The 20,744-nt window shown below is 34.3% G+C and overlaps 1 protein-coding gene across 2 annotated transcripts in view; it reads left to right on the top strand.

The window, feature by feature from the left end:
• The first annotated feature begins 1,035 nt into the window (after positions 1–1,035).
• Positions 1,036–20,744, top strand: part of chchd6a (coiled-coil-helix-coiled-coil-helix domain containing 6a) — a 38,193-nt gene continuing 18,484 nt past the window's right edge. The window contains exons 1-7 of one of the 2 annotated variants that reach the window (XM_077731329.1): positions 1,040–1,075; positions 1,142–1,235; positions 2,421–2,493; positions 2,644–2,767; positions 3,970–4,090; positions 14,654–14,737; positions 19,207–19,277. In XM_077731329.1, coding sequence (XP_077587455.1) covers positions 1,152–1,235; positions 2,421–2,493; positions 2,644–2,767; positions 3,970–4,090; positions 14,654–14,737; positions 19,207–19,277 — 557 coding nt within the window. In that variant the 5' untranslated portion in view covers positions 1,040–1,075; positions 1,142–1,151. Of the gene's footprint in view, positions 1,236–2,420; positions 2,494–2,643; positions 2,768–3,969; positions 4,091–14,653; positions 14,738–19,206; positions 19,278–20,744 lie in introns of both variants that reach the window. The other variant, XM_077731318.1, reaches the window with a different exon arrangement.

Genomic DNA, 20,744 nt, shown 5'->3' with positions numbered 1-20,744 from the left:
TTCAGAAAAAAATCTGTAATGTAGTGAAGCTGCGATATTCGAGGGATTACTGTATACTAAAAAACGATGTGTGGATACTAACTGAGGAAAACTCCCCTCGGAAGTCAGCATCTATTTTGACCTGGCATCCCCAAAATGGAGGAGCAAGAAGTTGAGGATAAACTAAAGACAGGAGAATTGAAAAGACACGTTTTAATAACACTTTCCCAGACTGGAGGTTACTTCTTGACTTCTACTTATATCAATGTATTGCTGAGCTTCTGGTTTCCGTTTATTAATATTGCCCCTGAACTAACCATACTGGATTTGCATCATATATTTACTATTAAATGTCTAGTTTGAAGCAATACTCCAAAATGTTCATATATTCATACAGAAATACACTTTTAATTCATTTGTTACATTAGTATAACAGTACACGAAGATTGGGTATTTTAATCTTAATAAAAATAGGCTGTTTACAAAGGCATTATTCATTCAGTCAATTGTTTTGGGTGTTTTTATTGGTTAATGCAACATAAAACTGTTATTAATAAATGTCTGATATGCCACACGATGATTGTTATCAAAAAGGAAATCATTCTTTGTTTATTTTGTTTTCTTTTACACTTGAATGTGAATTTAAATTGTGATACGTATTTATATATAAATGAATTGTCTTGATTATGTGTTTTCTTGTCACTATAATAAACATGGAAATGTCATAAAATCTTTGAATCCAGTATTAAATATAGAATATATTTATGTAATGCGATTGATATCAGAAATATTATTTTAATTTCATTCAAATAGAATTACTTTAAATTATTATTACGTTTCAATACTAACGCGGTTGCCATGTTAGTGTAAAAATCCGGATGTGTATTTAAATTTTGAAGTATATAAAATATACAGACCAACATTTCGACAAATTAATCGGAATCTGTAAAATGTTTAAAACAACCTTCTACCCCAAATACACGAATAAATAATACACCAATAAAAAAATAAAATCACGTGATAAACTTGAAAAGCGGATGATATTCCAAACTGGCAACCCGATACCTCCTGTCAAGCAGTCTGTCATTGAGCAGGGACACAATATTAAGTTAAAAGAAAATAAATATTTTGCTCTACAAAATAATCTCGAATAACAACACGGTAGAACCGGAATGGGATCGGGAGAAAGCACGACCAGAAAAGTCTCTTTTGGTATGGATGACGAGGACAGAGTCAGAATTCTTCGTGGAATCAAGGTAATGCTAATTCAGCTAGCATTAATTTGATAGGCTATGCTAACTTTAGTGTGTATACGTCCCGGTGACAAGTGTTAGCCGCTAACATGCTAACACACACTGTGTCGTCTATTTAAACTTTCTTAAAAGGACAATAAGTGTTCAATCAGGTCGGGATAATGTATGGAGGATGCAAAGGGATGCAGGTTGATACACGACCGTCATTGCCATCCGACCGATGGAATATTATGAATTATCGCTACTCATGTTGATAATCAGTTTAAATACAACATTAAACGTGTAGGTTATGTATGGATGAATTTGGCATAATTTTGGTTACGTCGTAGTGAGATGCATCTCCCCAAATCCCCGGTTTTAATCAGTGATTTACGATTAAATTGTTGCTATACGATGCATCATAAAGCAAAGATACATTATATAAATTTCATATTAATTTATTGCGAGCGTTTATTATTACAACCATGGTTGATATAACCATTGGCAGGGTTGCCAGATCAGACACTCTCAGACAGTCCAATAACACATTAAAATCCGCAAAACAACCTGCTGTTAAAGTAATATAATTCCCTAAATAACTCCATGTATATATTTGTCCTATGACCAGAAACGTCCATGTATATATTTGTCCTATGACCAGAAACGTATACATGAAATTTCTAAGTACTGTTTAATATCGGAGTACTGTTTAATATCGGAGTACTGTTTAATATCGGAGTACTGTTTAATATCGGAGTACTGTTTAATATCGGAGTACTGTTTAATATCGGAGTACTGTTTAATATCGGAGTACTGCTTAACATCTGAGTACTGCTTAACATCTGAGTACTGTTTAACATCTGAGTACTGTTTAACATCTGAGTACTGTTTAATATCTGAGTACTGTTTAAGATCCGAGTACTGTTTAACATCCGAGTACTGTTGAAATCAGCTCTCAAAATTATATTCATGAGCGAGAGTTTAATATCTAAATATCTACTGTTGATTCATGAGAGAGAGTTCAATATTTAAGTACTGTTTAATATCTAAGTACTGTTAAAAACAGTATATATTTAGATATTAAACTCTCTCTCATGAATATAATTTTGAGAGCTTGATTCAACAGTACTTACATATTAAACAGTACAAACATCCGAGTAACCGTATTTTTTTGTCAAATTAACAATAATTTTGCATCTTTTGGCTTAGCTTTCCGAAGATGTTCTTACGAGAATGAGGGGCGTGGCCAATATTCCTCCAAAGCGAGTACAGAATAATAAAGGTATTTTTGCACTTTATTGTAGTAGACTGTACTTAATATTTTAACACATTGTAGTCCTTCTGACTTCATATATCTGTCATAAAATCACACAATACCAACTCTATTGAATTAGCCATATTATTTTGGTTATTAACTCTATGTTTACTCCAGGTCTGACTTTTGGTGGAAGTTCCAGCACTAAACCCGGAAACCAGAACCCTCAGCAACATACCATATCAAGCACCCAATCCAGGCTGAGCAAAACAACTGCTAAAGTCAAGGAAGATCAGTTAAGGTTAGTATTAATTATGACTATTCATTTCAGGTTCTTACCAAATAAGTTATATGGGCAACTGTATCTATTCATATTAGCCCCATCAAATGCTATGCTAACTTAACTTATCTATGTTTTTATTTATTTTCTTTGTTTTTGTATTATACATTAGCTTTATTCATGTCTAATCTAACAACAGTCATACCTTGAGATACGAGCTTAATGCATTGCAGGACTGAGCTCGTATGTCAAATTTATTCGCATCTCAAATTTACTTGCATCTCAAATTTACCCGTATCTCGAATTTACTCGTATCTCGAATTTACTCGTATCTCGAATTTACTCGTATCTCGAATGTACTCGTATCTCGAATGTACTCGTATCTCGAATGTACTCGTATCTCGAATGTACTCGTATCTCGAATGTACTCGTATCTCGAATGTACTCGTATCTCGAATGTACTCGTATCTCGAATGTACTCGTATCTCGAATGTACTCGTATCTCGAATGTACTCGCATCTCAAATTGACTCGCATCTCAAATTGACTCACATCTCAAATTTACTCGCATCTCAAATTTACTCGCATTTCAAATTTATTTGCATCTCAAATTTATTCCTATCTCAAATCAACGTTTCCCATAGAAATGACTTAAATACAAAGTAATTTGTATCCGCCGTCTAAAAAACACAAAAACAGGATATTACAATGGAAAAAAATATTTGTATTGTTTGTAATTCACCATTAACACAATTAATTTAAATTAACTTTGATTCCTATACACAAAAAAAAACAGTTTTAATCTTATGTTATACTACATTTAAACCTACTTGTGCAATAACCAAAGCAAAGAAGTTAACTACTCATGTTTTTTGATTATTTCATGCTTTATATCTTCACTAACTAACTTAAAAAAAACACGTAAAAAATGCTACACTTTGTTTTCATTACAATACATGATAAAACAAAGAAGATTACTGCACAATTATCATATTATAATGAGCCAAAATGGCTGCTCAAGGCGCAACAATCTGTAATTTATAAATAACGTCAAATAGTATCATTTCAGTGAAGTACAATCACTCCAACAAACTGTGGTCTATGCTGACCCCTTGAGGAATTTAACGTTAAAACCATTGTAGTAGGTTATATTAAGGCAAGGGAATTTAGACTTTTATGGAAGCTTGTCACTGAAAATATGATTTTGCATGTGTGTGTTTCCAGGACTGATCGCCAAAATAAGATTCTGAAAGAGGAGACAGAAAAGAGGAAGGAGGACATTATCAAAAAGATGAGTCAAGAGAGACAACAGACGCGGGAGGAGGCCGAGAAGACAAGACACTTGGTACAGAATTTAATCATTTGCAAAACCTTTTCAATTTACATTCAATTAAATATATTACAAGGACTATTGACTGAGCAACCTGATGAAGGTTATTGGATTTTTTTGGGAGGTTTTATTATCAAATTTGAGCCATGGAAAGCATTGAAAAAAAGCTAGGGACGATAAAAACTTGATGTTTCACTTCGTAACGTGCAACTAAACCCACTCGTCACTCTATATTACTCCCCTATAGACGGAAAATAATAATGAACATATTCATTGGATTGGATAACTTTATTCATCCCGTATTCGGGAAATGTTGATGTCACAGTAGCAAGAGGGTGAGGATGCAGACAAAGAAAAATACATTTTAGACATAAATAGATGGGTATTAATTAAGTTAACAAATAAATAAATAAATACACGAATAAATATATAAATAAATAAGCGTGTTTCTGAAATATGTATATAATCCATACATACATGCACCTACATATACATACATGCAAATACCTACATATACATACATACATATACCTACATATCCATACATACATATACCTACATATACATACATATACCTACATATACATACATATACCTACATATACATACATATACCTTCATATACTTACATACATACATACATATAGCTACATATACATACATACATGCATACATATACCTACATATACATACACACATATGTATACCTATGTATACCTACCATATGCATACATATACCTACATATACATACACACATATGTATACCTACATATACATACACACATATGTATACCTACATATACCTACATATACATACACACATGTATACCTACATATACCTACATATACCTACATATACCTACATATACCTACATATACCTATATATACATACATATACATACATATACATACATATACATACATATACATACATATACATACATATACATACATATACATACATATACATACATATACATACATATACATACATATACATACATATACATACATATACATACATATACATACATATACATACATATACATACATATACATACATATACATACATATACATACATATACATACATATACATACATATACATACATATACATACATATACATACATATACATACATATACATACATATACATACATATACATACATATACATACATATACATACATATACATACATATACATACATATACATACATATACATACATATACATACATATACATACATATACATACATATACATACATATACATACATATACATACATATACATACATATACATACATATACATACATATGCATACATATGCATACATATACATACATATACATACATATACATACATATACATACATATATCTACATATACATACATACATACATATTCCTACATATACATACATATTCCTACATATACATACATACATATTCCTACATATACATATACATTCATATTCCAACATATACATACATACATATTCCTACATATACATATACATACATACACATTGATGTACATGTATACACACAGTAGTTCTTAATGTTTATGAACATATGTAAATATGTAAGATCTCCATCTTTAGTCTCTTCTACAGGTTGAAAATGCTTTGGCTAATTTAGCACTCTTTTTAAAGGAACTACACAGTCACTTCTAGAGCCAGCCCTTATTTATATGTTGGATTTTTTCTGTTCAAAATCTTACAGTGGAGGAGGAGCTTTGTAATGGTAGATTTTCACATCTGAATATTTAATAGCATTATCCCAGTTCAGCCATTTGTTTTTATTTTAATTCTGACAAATTTCTTCTCAACCCCAGTTTTTCACCCCAAAGTGCGATCATAATTACATCCCATTTCCCCCCCTTCATCTCCACTTGGGTGCTCTCCCTCCCATCCCCAAAACCCCTACTTTCCACTTCCCACCATTTCCTCACATTCTTCTATTGTCCTCCCACCGTCATCCGCTTTACCGTATCTCTCCTGCTCTTTCACCCCCCGTCCATCCCGACCCATCACCTCCAGCCTGTTGCCCCGCAGACCGCATTATCAGCACAGTGCAAGTGGTAAATTGCTCCCTGAGAATTTCCTGGCGTTGGAGATAGGAGTAGCGTAGTAGTGGTGGATTGCTTGGGAGGAAAGAGGAGAGCTTGTTTTACACGTCAGCCATGGCCTATTTCATGTGACTCTTCGGTTTTTATTTTTTTATTTTTTTGCACCTTGCTTGCTTCTTCTTCCCTCTCTGGCTTTTTGATAAGGCAGGCTGTAGCAGAAGCCTTATCTTCACTCCAACATTCTCTCGCCGTTAATAGAAAGTCACTAGAGGGACATAGTGAGCGCAACAACTAGTCCAGCAAGACTGGACGTGCTTGATGCCAAAGGCGCCTTGTAATTACACTTTTCCTACCTTGTGCATTCTTATACGCACACATGCAAGTCAAGTGTGTGAGGAAGCTTGCCGTTTTACTCACTTGGAATTCAAATGGACTATTTTCTTATTATCGTGGAAGAAAAAAAATAAATGGATATTTTCGTGCTTGGAAGGCTTAAGTAGGGGGAAGTTTATTTCTTCTCATTTTTTAAATGTTATTTTAATGTGGTAAAAAGTCAGATTTATGGTTTTAGAATATTTATTTTCTGAAATGGTTGTCATCAAGAGGGTAGTAGGGGTGCTTAAGCCTATCTCAGCGATTTATGCATGGTTCTACAATTCAGGGGTGTCAAAATACGGCCCGCGGGCCGGATCCAACCCGTCTGGTGGTTTGGTACTACGGCCCGGGGAAGAAAGCTGCATTGTATAAAAAAAAATATGAATTTTCTTTAAAATTTGTAGTTTTTGTATTATCCGCTAGGGGGTCGCAGTGTATGTACAACACACCTAAATATATGTTTAACTGTGTTGTTAAAATTGCACATACTTTATTTATGTTCTTATGTTATTCTCTTGTTCATAATATAAAAGGAACATTTTGTTAATTAACATTTTGATAATTTACTCTATTTTGCACTAATTATTAGTATTAGTGACTAATACAAAGCAAAATCGCAGCAAACCTTTAGAAAACGTAGACAAATATTTCACACGAATAAAGTTAAAGTTCACATGCACAGCCATCTGTACAGAAGACGAAAATGTGTCACAAAATGGCCTTGCCCATTGCAGGAAACAAATCAGACGAAGCCAATGGGATTTTCCTCACTTACTGTATTTTCTCGCATATAAGTCGCATCCACGTATAAGCCGTACCCTTAAAATTGCCTTAAAATCGTTGAATTTGACAATTTCTCTCGTATAAGCCTCCCCCTGATTCACAATTTTCACCTCCATATTCATCGTTTTAATAGGGAGTACTAATGTTTTACTTTGAAGGGGAAATCTTAAGAAAAATCATCGCACGTGCTATTTCTGAGATATTATATGAATCAAAAATTCCGAAAGGTTGTTGCCTGAACATAGACAAATACAAAATGTAAGTCACGTGACCAGTATAACCAGGAAGTGGGTCCATAGCAGTCTAGTTTGTCATCCCTAGGTAGGAACGCGGCACCCTCAGCGAGCAATGGCAGGCAAAAGTACGTTTTTTTTTACCCATTTTTATTCAAAATGCATTTTTTTAAATAATAAATTTCATTCATAGACGTCAAAATACATTTCATTTAGCGTTTTATCTGTTTAACTTTTCTTTTATTTTGAAATAAATTACCATATCATAGCATTATCATAGCTTATGGCGTTTGTGCATTTCAAGTCTAATTTATGCGCATATAAGCCTTACCCTCGATTCAGTCATCATTTTTTTAGTGACTAAAACGGCTTATATGCGAGAAAACACAGTATTTTTTTAAATATGAATGAAAAACAAGTACAATATTCATATTTACCTATTATGTAGATGACATACAAGTCACCTGATGGCTAAAAATGAGACTTTTGACTGATACATAATGTCATATCACTAATTTTTTCCACTCAAATCCACAAAAATGGCTCTTTCATCGTAAAAATCAAAGTTATGTTCACTCTACTTTAAAAACCTCAACTTTTCGATTTGTGCTCATATTAAAAAAATCATTCAGACTCACATGATCTAGACTTGTACTCTAAAGAAGGAAAAAAACTCCACTTTCTAGATTTGTAGTCCCATTTAAACACTAGAAAGAAAAACGACTTACATTTGTAGTCCTATTTAAACCAAACTCATCTTATTAATATTTATAAGTCATAAAAAATCGGCTTACATAAAAATGAGTAAGTCCCACCAAAAAATTCACAGACTGGAAGTATTTACAGCATAATAAAAATATGAATGCCATAAAAAATGAAAAATATTGGAACACCAAAAATGGTAGTTTTTCTACTTTAAATCCGCTTAGATGCTTAAATAAAACTGAAAAATAGAGTGTATACTTTTATTTATTTGTGTATAAGTACATTGGTGGTCTTACCACCTCCACTTTGGGCCACCAGGGGGCAACAAAACCATCCTTGACATTTTGGCAGGGACACAACCCCATTTTTTCTGCTTTTGGTGATGCAGTAGTTATTTTATGGTTTATGATTTTTGAGTTATTATTTTTCCCCTGCACATGTTCTTCTGTTAATCTTTGCTGATATGGACTCTTCTCTTCCAATAGCTTCTTTTACAGTCCTAAAAACTTGCATTTTAGCTCTATTTTATTCAAACTGAACATATAGAAATATATTTATTATTGTGCTTTAAGATTACCGTATTTTCACGACTATAAGGCGCACTTAAACGTCTTAAATTTTATCCAAAATAAACAGTGCGCCTTATAATACAGTGCGCCTTATATATGGAAAATAACAGAAAACCAAAAACGAAAAACCACCACTGTTGGATATTAAAAAAAACACAAAGGCCTGAACTGAAACAATACTGTTAAATATGCAGATGCCATCTTAGTTTACAACATCTTCCATCATATAGCTCCTCCCCCACTGCAAGATTTTATACAAAAAAATCCAAAACATCAACAATGGCTGGCTTTAGAGGTGACTGTAAAGTAGTGAGTGCTTCATACCTGGAAGTCAATAGCAATTACCCTATTTTCACCACTATAAGTTGCACTTAAAAAGTCTTAAATTTTGTCCAAAATTGACAGTGCGCCTTATAATACAGTGCGCCTTCAATATGGAGAAAAGTGTCATTCATTGAGGGTGCGCCTTATAGTGCGGTGCGCCTTATAGTCGTGAAAATATGGTATATTTCAAATATGTACAATAAGACAAGTTGAGCCAAATTATTTTTATTCATAAATGGAATATCTTGTTTTTTTCCCTAGATATGTATTTGCTCAAAATGTTACTCGTATCTCAAGATATTTGCCCAAAATTTATATCATATCACAAGTTAAATATTTGCTCAAATGTACTCGTATCTCAAGATAAATATTTGCTCACAATTTGTCTCATATCAAGATAAATATTTGTTCAAAATTTTACTCCTATCTCAAGATAAATACTTGTTCCAAATTTTACCCCTATCTCAAGATAAATATTTGTTCCAAATTTTACTCCTATCTCAAGATAAATATTTGTTCAAAATTTTACTCCTATCTCAAGATGAATATTTGTTCCAAATTTTACTCCTATCTCAAGATAAATATTTCTTCAATTTTTTTTACTCATATCTCAAGTTAAATATCAGCCCAAGATTTTACTCTTATCTCAAGATAAATATCTGCTCAAAATCTTACTCGTATCTCAAGATAAATATCTGGCCGAAATTTTACTCGTATCTCAAGATAAATATCTGGCCGAAATTTTACTCGTATCTCAGGATGAATATTTTCAGAAAATTTGTCTCGTATCTCAAGATAATTTTTTGTCAAAATTTTACTCATCTCAAGATAAATTTTAGTCAAAATTTTACTCCTATCTCAAGATAAATTTTAGTCAAAATTTTACTCCTATCTCAAGACAAATATTTCCTCCAAATTTTACTCCTATCTCAAGAAAAATATTTGTTCAAAATTTTACTCCTATCTCAAGACAAATATTCACTCAAAATTTTACTCATATCTCAAATTACTCGTATGTCCGAGGCACTCGTATGTCAAGGTACCACTGCAATATGAAGCATTACGATCTAAAAAAAAATTTGAAAAGTAAGGGCTATATTTAATTGAAGTGGCTCCACCTGGTGCTGAAACAACTCACCACCTTATTTAAACCCCAAGACTTCCATTTAAAGGAATAGTACTCGAGTTCCAATTTCTCTCTCGTCAGCCAATCAGCTGGTGAAGCCGCACTTGCAAATCGATCCAGATGTTTTCTTTGATTAGACTTACCTACCTGCCTTGTTTACACTTAATGACACGTCGTCAGCTGGTGATCCGGCATTGGTGGCCCCGCCCCCTCCGTCTTTCTGACTCGGGAAGAGCTTATTCAGACTTTAGTAATGCATTTGAAAGAAGCAGCTGTGTTCACGCTTGGTGAAATGAAAGCGGATGTAGATGAGGACAAGATTCATTTCCATGTTATATATTAAATGCTGAATTCCCTCCTGTTTTATCATGTACTTCTTCAACTGTTTATTTAGGAAGAAATTGGAGTTCTTGGATAATAAGCAACTGAAATGAGTGGAAACTAGTTCAAGGCGAGCTGTTGCAGTTTTTGGGGGGATTTTCATACTTTAGGTGGATGTTTTCAAAGAATATACGTATTGCCTAATGTATGTTGTCTATATGAGTTATTACATTTTTTTGGTAGATTGCTTACAAGGGGAGAAAATGAAAGGGTGCCATTTTAGATGTAATATTTAGAGTTTTTATTTTTATAAATGGATTAAAAGCCCTGAATATTTAGTTTTTTATAGATATAAAACAATGTTTATTTTAGATTTTTTTAAATTTATTTTTAGATTTTACAAAATGATTTTTGAACTAAAAACACAGAAAAAAATGATTAAAAAATTACAATTATTGATTTTAAAAGGGGGAAAATCAGGAAATTTAAAATACATCTATACTTCTCATTTTAAGGGCCAGACCATTTTAGATATAATATTTAGATATTTTTTTAATAAAGGGATTAAACAAACTGGATTAAAATCCCTGAATATTCAGTGTTTTTATAGATATAAAACAATGATTATTTAAGATTTTTTAAAAATATATTTTTAGATTTTACAAAATGATTTTTGAACTAAAAACACAGAAAAAATGATTAAAAATTTACAATTATTGATTTAAATTGGGGTAAATCGGGAAAATTAATATACATCTATACTTTTCATTTTAATTTGATCCTAAAACAGAAATTCAGAACTCATAATTGACTTTCTCGGGCCACACGAAATGATGCAGCGGGCCAGATTTGGCCCCAGGGCCGCCACTTTGACACCCGTGGAATAAATGAAATGAAGGGAAAATGCAGAAGAATACATGGGATTTTTGGGTTGTTTTTTTTAAATAAAAAGATGGATTAAAAAAGTACAAAGCACTGGAGAAAAATGAGAGTATTGAGGAGATAACAGAGGCTATAGTGGATTGAAAAATGTTGAACAAAAGAGCAGACAGGAGAGGAAAAGACGGAGGTGCTGATAAGCCAATACCTGTATCGGTAATTGTGATCTGAAGGAACTGATATGGTTCTGCATGTTAAGATAATGGCCCAAAAGTGTGTGTTTAGGTGTGTGTGTGTGTGTGTGTGTGTGTGTGTGTGGCAGCACTCTAGCATGCACTGTATGTCGTCTTTGCTCCGACACCCCCCAAATATTGAGTATTATTTTAGTGGATTTGTTTTAAAAAGAAACAAAGCTGGATAAGAAATTTTTGTTCCCCTATTTTAATATTTTGCTGAAAAACTTTGTGGAATAATCGTAGTTTCAGTTGTACAACTCTTAATTTATGGTTTAAAAAGAGTACAGTAAGAGTTGTACACTTGTCAGGTGAAATTTCAGTGATGCCTTGAGATAAGAGCTTAATTCTTTGTGGGACCTGAGGTTGGGTGGAAATTCACTCGTATGTCAAATCAAGTTTTTCCATGTAAAATAACAAAATTAATGTAAAATACAAATTAATCAGTTCCCACCATCCCGAAAAAACACTGAAAAGTAGGATATTAGTTTGGAAGAATACATTTACCGTATTTTCTCGCTTATACGCCATATTTGTCACCAAAAAAAATGATGACTGTATTTAGGGTTGCGGCTTATATGCGCACAATTTAGACTGTGGCCGATATGGTCATTTATTTCAAAAACAAGAAAAAATATACAAATAAAACGCTTAAAAAGATTTATTTTAACGTCTATGAATGAAATTCATTAAAAAAATAAACCGTATCTTGCATAAAAAGTGAAAAAACTTTCTTTTGCCAGCCATTGCTCGCTCAGAGTACCGCCATCTTACCTAGGGATGACAAACTAGACATACTACAGACACACTTCCTGGTTGTACTGGTCACATGACCTCCTTTTTGAACTTGTCTATGTTCAGGCCATGAATATGGAATTGAAAATTGTGAATCAGGGGGCGGCTTATACGAGAGAAATTGTAAAATTCAACGATTTTAAGGCAATTTTAAGGGTACGGCTTATACGTGGATGCGACTTATATGCGAGAAAATACACTACTAACAATGCTGTAAATGTATATAACCAAAAAAATACTGTTAGATATAATGATGTAGATTGTCCTACTCTTTCTCTCTGTAGCAACTTGCTTCTAATTACAAGTCAGGTTATTATTGAGTGCTAAGTTATTGTCTTGCTGGAAGCTATGTGTTAAATAAACCCAGCGGAGTACATAATGAGAAAGGGAGAATGTAGTAAGAAGGGGGGATAGACTGCAGATTTTATCTGACAGAAACACCATACATGCAATGCCCACTGGGAAGGACTAAGTGGGTTTTCATAGTTCTTTTTAGAATATCGCAATGGAATTTCTGTCATTTTTTACCCATTTATTGTGTGCATCGTCTGCTCTACCGATCAGGGTTGTCAAATATAGGGCTACTTATTCTGAAAAATCAATCCTAAATACACCACTGGTAGAAAAAAAAGTATAAAACTAGAAGTTGGAGCTATATGATGACTGTTTCAGTTCAGACGTTTGTTTTTTTAATATCCCACAGTGGTGGTTTTTCGTTTTCAGTTTTTTCCATATATAAGGCGCACTGGATTTTAAGGCGCACTGTCTATTTTGGAGAAAATGACAGATGTCGCATGACAGATGTCGTCTTACGCTCATGTTCGAAACTTAGTGTCCTAACCTGATGTGATATGTACCATATTTTCACGACAATATGGCGCACTGCATTATAAGGAGCACCCTCGATGAATGACATTTTTCCATATATAAGGCGCACTGTATTATAAGGCGCACTGTATTATAAGGCCACTGTATAATAAGGCGCACTGTCTATTTTGGAGAAAATGTAAGATTTTGAAGTGCGCCTTATAGTCGTGAAAATACTGTTGACTTCCAGGTATGGAATTTTTTGTATAAAATCTTGCAGTAGGGGAGGAGCTATATGATGGAAGATTTTGTAAACTAAGATGACATCTGCATATTTAACAGTATTGTTTCAGTTCAGGCGTTTGTGTTTTTTTAATATCCGACAGTGGTGGTTTTTGGTTTTCAGTTTTTTCCATATATAAGGCGCACTGGATTATGAGGCGCACTGTCTATTTTGGAAGACATTTAAGACTTTTAAGTGCGCCTTATAGTGGTGAAAATACGGTAATTGCTATTGACTCCCAGGTATGAAGCACTCACTCGCTACACAGTCACCTCTAGAGCCAGCCATTGTTGATGTTTTGGATTTTTTTGGTATAAAATCTTGCAGTGGAGGAGGAGCTATATGATGGAAGATTTTGTAAACTAAGATGGCATCTGCATATTTAACAGTATTGTCCAATTTCAGCCATTTGTGTTTTTTTTAATATCCCACAGTGGTGGTTTTTTGTTTTTGGTTTTCTGTTTTTTATATATATATATATAAGGCACACTGGATTATAAGGCGCACTGTCTATTTTGGAGAAAACGTGAGACTTTTAAGTGCGCCTTATAGTCGTGAAAATACAGTAGTTTTACTGTGCCTTGATGGTGGAAGCATGAACCAGATCACAATACTTTATTCTTGGCCTCAGTTTGTACAGACTACGCATCTGTTTTGATTTTACGTTCAACAGCCCTGATAATTATGATGAATCGTGTTCCTAGTGTATGTAGGTTTCCCCAAGTTAAATCTGTCTTAATGCTTCACAGTACTGTTAACATATCTTGGATTATTCATTTTTCTTACTCTGGGATGAGTTTGCATAAATATGCTATCCAACGCATCTGGTCTTATACATTAGTTTCACTTTCTTGTGTTTTTCGTTGTTATTGGTTAAATGTGTCAAAACAAGCACAAATGATTGTCTATTTTTATATATTCACTTTATACACCTATGCTTATTTAAAAAGCTGATAAATACAATTAATACATTGACTGTGGTTATGTTTGAACTGGTTTATTATGCCTGGGTTGTACTTTATTTTTTATCAAATCCAACTTTATGTGTGGTTGTCTTCTTGCAGGCTGAAGAACTCCAGAAGAAAGATTTACGACTGAAAGCACTTGAAGCTTTTTACAAGGAGCAAGTGGCACAACTGGAACAAGGGGTAAATATAAATATACACTCATGAATTAAGTTTTGTTAAAATCACCTTAAGAGCATCCTTTACATTAGTACAGTGGTACCTCGAGATACAAGCTTCATTCGTTCCGGGACTGAGCTCGTATGTTGATTTTCTCGAAACTCAAATGAACGTTTCCCATAGAAATGAACTAAAAACTAATTAATTGGTTCCAACCTTCTGAAAAAACACCCAAAACAGGATATTGGATTGGAAAAACATTATTATTTGTTCCAATTCGTCATCTATTAACAAAGTAACAAATTACTTTTTTGCACGGCAACAAGCTCGTAACAGAACATAACATCAGGTGCAACCTATCGAGGGTTGTTTGCTTTTGTATTCCCTTCTAAATATTGCTGAAAATGGGAAAGACAGTGGCCATGATGTTCTTATGAGCTGTTTGCTCGTATATCAAAATTTTTCTCAAATATTTGCTCTAAATTGTTTTTGTATCTCTAGACAAATATTTACTCAAAATTTTACTCATATCTCTAGACAAATATTTGCTCAAAATTTTACTCGTATATCAAGACAAACATTTACTCAAAATTTCACTCGTATCTCAAGACAAACGCTTGCTAAAAACGTTCACTCGTATCTCAAGACAAATATTTTCCCAAAACTTCACTCGTATCTCAAGACAAATATTTGCTCAAAATTTGTCTAGTTTCTCAAGACAAATATTTGCTTAAAATTTTACCCGTCTCTCAAGATAAATATTTGCTCAAAATTTTACTCCTGTCTCAAGACAAATATTTGCCCGAAATTTTACTCGGATCTCAAATTGCTCGTATGTCGGGGCACTCGTATGTCGAGGTACCACTCTACATACATTCAATATCTTTAAAAAAAAAAAAAAAAAAAAAGTTAAGCAAACACAACTGATGTTTCTGCAAATGTGAAAGATCAGAGATTTTAGCAACAGTCCGCCACTGCAGGGAGCCTTATTTGTGTTCATACCCTTTCAACTCTATGACATTTACAGGACAGAAAAAGGGGGCTTTCTCAACAGGTGCCAACCAATAAGAACCTTTGTATGGCCTTTAGTTGGAAAGCAATTCCTCCCACTGCTATGTAACTACTAACATTTTGCAGTAAACTGTTAAAATATGCACACTGCTGTTCAAATGTAAGCTCTTTGTTCTATTGAAATCAGAGAGGGGGAAGTATTAATAATATTACTACACATATATATATACAATTGCACATACCCTCATACAGGGGTGCTAAGTACGTTAATTGCCAAGCTAGGAAGTTGTGATCTTTTAGTTTATATTTCTATTTTACAAAATCCTTTTTGAACTAAAATTGGATTAAAAAATTGCAATTATCGATTTAAAAAGGGGTAAATCAGGAAATATAATATACATTATACATTGGTACCTCGACATACGAGTAATTTGAGATACGAGTAGAATTTTGAGCAAATATTTATCTTGAGATACGAGTCAAATTTTGAGCAAATATTTATCTTGAGATATGAGTCAAACTTCGGGCAAATATTTATCTTGAGATACGGGTCAATTTCGGGCAAATGTTTATCTTGAGGCACGAGTCAAATTTCGGCAAAATATTTATCTTGAGATACGAGTCTAATTTCGGGAAAATATTTATCTTGAGATATGAGTCAAATTTTGAGCAAATATTGATCTTGAGATACGAGTCAAATTTCGGGCAAATATTTATCTTGAGATACGAGTCAAATTTCGGGCAAATATTTATCTTGAGATACGGGTCAAATTTCGGCAAAATATTTATCTTGAGATACGAGTCAAATTTTGGGCAAATATTTATCCTGAGATACGGGTCAAATTTCGGGCAATACTTATCTTTAGATACGAGTCTAATTTCGGGAAAATATTTATCTTGAGATATGAGTCAAATTTTGAGCAAATATTGATCTTGAGATACGAGTCAAATTTTGGACAAATATTTATTTTGAGATACGAGTCAAATTTCTGGGAAATATTTATCTTGAGATGCGAGTCAAATTTCGGGCAAATATTTATCTTGAGATACGGGTCTAATTTCTGGGAAAATTATATCTTGAGATACGAGTCAAACTTCGGGGAAGTATTTATCTTGAGATACGAGTCAAATTTCGGGTAAAAATATTTATCTTGAGATACGGGTTTAATTTCGGGTAAAAATATTTATCTTGAGATACGGGTTTAATTTCTGGCGAATATTTATCTTGAGATACGAGTCAAATTTGGGACAAATATTTACCTTGAGATACGAGACAAATTTAGATTTATGAGCAGACAGTGGACAGGATAGGCTGCTCATAAGAACATGATGGCCAATGTCACTCTCCCCCCAACTATTTCGTGTAATGTCTCTACACGAGCACTAGGCGGAGCTTTGCATTTTTTCAGTATTTTTTCACCTTAGTGCAAATGGCGGAGCTTCCTCGCTAATACGAGAGGAGTACATATATACTATTTCTTGTTGGCAAGAGGTCATGCATTATCCTTTTGTGAGGACATTAGTGTGCATCATTTTGGGAATATTTTGAAGGGAATACAAAAGCAAACAACCCTCAATAGGTTGCATCTGAAAGTCAGGGTGGAGGCGGGGCCAATGGAGCCAACCCGTAATTCCATCATTTCAAAATCATGCGGCGGGCCAGATTTGGCACTGGTGCCTTAGAGGGAATCTTTGCACCACAATTCTGGTGTCAGATCTGAGACTAAAATTAGCAGCCCGTTAGTGAATCTGAGGCCTTGGAAGACTGGCAGCTTGGCATACGGGTGCTACAAGCTGTGTTTGCTATTGAGCCTCGAATGTTTGTTGATACACCCCTCAGCGGGTGCAGCTATGAAGGACAGAAAGAGAGAGAGCGAGCAGTTTAGCATTTTTTTCTATGCATTGTATAATCAGGTGTGCCACATTTCTGTGCCTGTATGCAGGGGCTCATTGTGCAACGAGATTACACTACCGTTTAGTTTATTCGACTTTGCAAAAATGTTCTCCTTACAAGAGTTTAGATCAGGGGTGGGCAAACTTTTTGGCCCGGGGGTTACATTGACTTTAAAAATTTGACAGATGGGCCTAACTCCAATTCTAACTCTAACCATTTTGTATTTAAACACACCCTAACCCTAACCATTTTGTATTTAAACACCCTGACCCAAACCATTATGTTTTTAAACACACCCTAACCCTAACCTTAACCCTAACCATTTTGTATTTAAACACATCCTAACCCTAGCCCTAACCCTAACCTTAACCTTGACCATAACCCTAACCATTTTGTATTTAAACACACCCTAACCATTTTGTATTTATACACAACCTTACCATTTTGTATTTAAACACACCCTAACCCTAACTATTTTGTATTTAAACACCCTAACCCTAACCATTTTGTATTTAAACACACCTCAACCCTAGCCCTAACCCTAGCCCTAACCCTAGCCCTAACCCTAGCCCTAACCCTAGCCCTAACCCTAGCCCTAACCCTAGCCCTAACCCTAGCCCTAACCCTAGCCCTAACCCTAGACCTAACCCTAGCCCTAACCCTAGCCTTAACCTTAACCCTAACCATTTTATATGTAAACACACCCTAGCCCTAACCCTAGCCCTAACCTTAACCTTAACCATGACCCTAACCATTTTGTATTTAAACACACCATAACCCTTTTGTATTTAAACACACCCTAACCATTTTGTAATTAAACACACCCTAGCCCTAACCCTAGCCCTGACCCTAGCCCTAACCCTAGCCCTGACCCTAGCCCTAACCTTAACCCTAACCATTTTGTAATTAAACACACCCTAGCCCTAACCCTAGCCCTGACCCTGGCCCTAACCTTAACCCTAACCATGTTGTTTTTAAACACACCCTAGCCCTAACCCTAGCCCTAACCCTAGCCCTAACCCTAGCCCTAACCTTAACCTTAACCCTAACCATTTTTTATTTAAACACACCCTAACCCTAACACTAACCCTAGCCTTAACCCTAACCCTAACCCCAACCCCCCTAACCCCCTAACACTAACCCTAACCCTAACCCTTACCCTAACCCTAACCCTAGCCCTAACCCTAACCTTAACCTTAACCCTAACCATTTTGTATTTAAACACACCCTAACCCTAACACTAACCCTAGCCTTAACCCTAGCCCTAACCCTAGCCCTAACCTTAACCTCAACCCTACCATTTTGTATTTAAACACACCCTAACCCTTTTGTATTTAAACACACCCTAACCCTAACCATTTTGTATTTAAACACACCCCAACCCTAACCTTAACCCTAACCCTAACCATTTTGTATTTAAACACACCCTAACCCTAGTCACTTTATTGCGACACATACGTCTTATATGCGAGAAAATACAGTACCCATAAAATTACATCAAGATCCATTCATGAATTAAAGAGAACTCAATAAAGTATGAATTCATACACATTTATCTGACCAAATTTTTGTCTTTTTATCTGTTTAGAATTTGGAAAACTATGAACAGAGCAAGGAGAAATTCCACCAAGCCGCATCCGAAACGGAATCAAACGTGAGGTAAGATACACACAATTTTTCCTCTTTTTGGATAAAAACCTCAAGGCACTGACCACACACACACACACACACACACACACACACACACACACACCCACACACACCCACACACACCCACACACACCCACACACACATTTAATTCACATCTACCACCCACACAACATTCTGGCTAATAAGCAGTCATAGATATGGATCTGTTCTTTTCCTCATTTTGTAACCGGTTAAATTTCTACATTCTCCAGGGCAAACCTGGCTAATATGATAAGTGTTTTAATTGCTACCTTTAATTAAGCAGATACAAACAATGCATTCACTCCCTCTGGTTCCGGCATTTCAACGTGGACCTTTCATAAACCATAACATGGAGAAATCTCAATTCTTACCAATGGCGATCACTATTTAAAGTTTCATTTATTGTCTATCTGGAATTGAGCGCCATCTTTGAATTTTTGAAGCATGTTTTTGGCATGTGGACAAAAATACATGTGTACCAAGCCCACTTAAGTTTTAAAAAAGTATTAAATACCACCATACGAGGCCACAAAAATGTCCTATCCGGATATTTTACCATGACATCAGTTTGATAGAGAATGGATTGCGTAATGCAAAAATCTAAAACAAAACTATTTTTTTTCTGGAAAACACTTGGCGTGATAAATAATGAATACACAGTGTGTCTTATCAGACTCGCAGTAGTAGTTTTAAGTTGGGTATATATATATATATATATATATATATATATATATATATATATATATATATATATATATATATATATATATATATATATATTTAAAACATAGAAAACTGTCTTTTATGCTTGTAATTTGTATTTTAAACCAGATTGCTATGCTATTATTGTCTCATACTTGTCAACTTATATGTTTTTCCCGTGATTTCTATGTTTTTTTTATCATTTCAAATTGTGTACGCCGTATAACAACTCTATAACCTGTACTTTAGGGAAGTTTTTTACCCGTTATGATTAAGATGTATAACATAAGAGTTATGTTTGTATTAACAAATGCACTTGAAATCCCTACTTGTTCGATTGGAGGTCATTGATAGGCAGGATTCTGTTAGTGTCTGCGCCCCGTCTGCGTCGTAAAACTCATGAATGATTCTTTCAATTGGTTCATTTTTAGTGGTTTATAGTTCTTTTTAGGAATTTGGAATCATACTCAATCACAGGAGTACAAAAATATATTTTTAGTATTGCAGATTTAAGAAAAAATAGTTACGGTATTTTCACGACTATAAGGCGCACCCCGCATTATAAGGGGAACCCTCAATGAATGACATTTTTCCATATAAGGCGCACTGTAGGATAAGGCGCACTGTATTATAAGGCGCACTGTCTATTTTGGAGAAAATGTCAGACTTTTAAGTGCGCCTTATAGTGGTGAAAATACGGTAATTGCTATTGACATCCAGGTATGAAGCACTCACTACTTTACAGTCACCTC

Source organism: Stigmatopora nigra, chromosome 1 (genome assembly GCF_051989575.1).
Source record: "Stigmatopora nigra isolate UIUO_SnigA chromosome 1, RoL_Snig_1.1, whole genome shotgun sequence".
In the NCBI taxonomy this organism is placed as follows: Eukaryota; Metazoa; Chordata; class Actinopteri; order Syngnathiformes; family Syngnathidae; genus Stigmatopora; species Stigmatopora nigra.
This window is presented reverse-complemented; position numbering and strand designations above follow the sequence as displayed.